The following is a 781-nucleotide window of genomic DNA, read 5'->3' as shown; positions in this document are numbered from 1 at the left end:
GCCGCGGCGGCGGCCGCCGCCGCCCGGCGGTGCGAGCTCCCCGACGGCCTTTTCTTCTGTTTGGGTTTGTGATCGGTGGGTGAAAGGGTTGGGGTGTGCTTGAGCCACCGAGAAGCAAGGCATGGGGGGGGGCGTACCCGTGCAGATCACTCACGGCTGCACGAATGTTCCCTCGCATCCCCCATGCCTGCACCCGCCACCCTGCCCCCCTCAAAAACACAAACACGCACCGTCACCGGCTCCTGCGCCAGCGCCAGCAGCGCGTCCAGCAGGACGCCCTGGTTGGCCGGGCTCACGCTGCTGAGCAGCGCGCCCAGCGTGCGCAGGTGCGCATGCATCAGCGCCACGCTCAGCGACAGGGGCTGCGGGTACCACACCCCAAGGTCGTCGCCCGCGCCTGGATGGGTTTGTGATGCTCCGCCGGGGCGCCCCTTGGCCGCGCCGCGGGGGCTGCCGTCGCCGGGGCGGGCGACTTCCATCGCCACGTCCAGGCATGGGATGGCGCCGCGCAGGCCGAGCTCCCAGGCCGTCGCCTGTGGCGCGCCGGCCGCCCCGATGAATGCGCAAGGTCGTCGCCCGCGCCTGGATGGGTTTGTGATGCTCCGCCGGGGCGCCCCTTGGCCGCGCCGCGGGGGCTGCCGTCGCCGGGGCGGGCGACTTCCATCGCCACGTCCAGGCATGGGATGGCGCCGCGCAGGCCGAGCTCCCAGGCCGTCGCCTGTGGCGCGCCGGCCGCCCCGATGAATGCGTCCCCGCTGTCTTCATCCTCCAGCACGTCGTC

The 781-nt window shown here is 72.9% G+C and overlaps 1 protein-coding gene across 1 annotated transcript in view; it reads right to left on the bottom strand.

Moving 5' to 3' along the window:
• F751_2237 (HEAT repeat-containing protein 5A) overlaps positions 1-781 on the bottom strand; it is a gene marked incomplete at both ends in the record, with an annotated part of 12,392 nt that overhangs the window by 5,464 nt on the left and 6,147 nt on the right. Inside the window, one exon of the mRNA XM_011401286.1 lies at positions 231-362. Within this exon, the coding sequence (XP_011399588.1) occupies positions 231-362 (132 nt within the window). The remainder of the gene's footprint in view (positions 1-230; positions 363-781) is intronic.

The sequence above is a fragment of the Auxenochlorella protothecoides genome (assembly GCF_000733215.1).
Source record: "Auxenochlorella protothecoides strain 0710 unplaced genomic scaffold scaffold2, whole genome shotgun sequence".
Classification (NCBI taxonomy): Eukaryota; Viridiplantae; Chlorophyta; class Trebouxiophyceae; order Chlorellales; family Chlorellaceae; genus Auxenochlorella; species Auxenochlorella protothecoides.
Note: the sequence above shows the minus strand (reverse complement) of the source record. Positions and strands in the feature narration are given on the sequence as shown.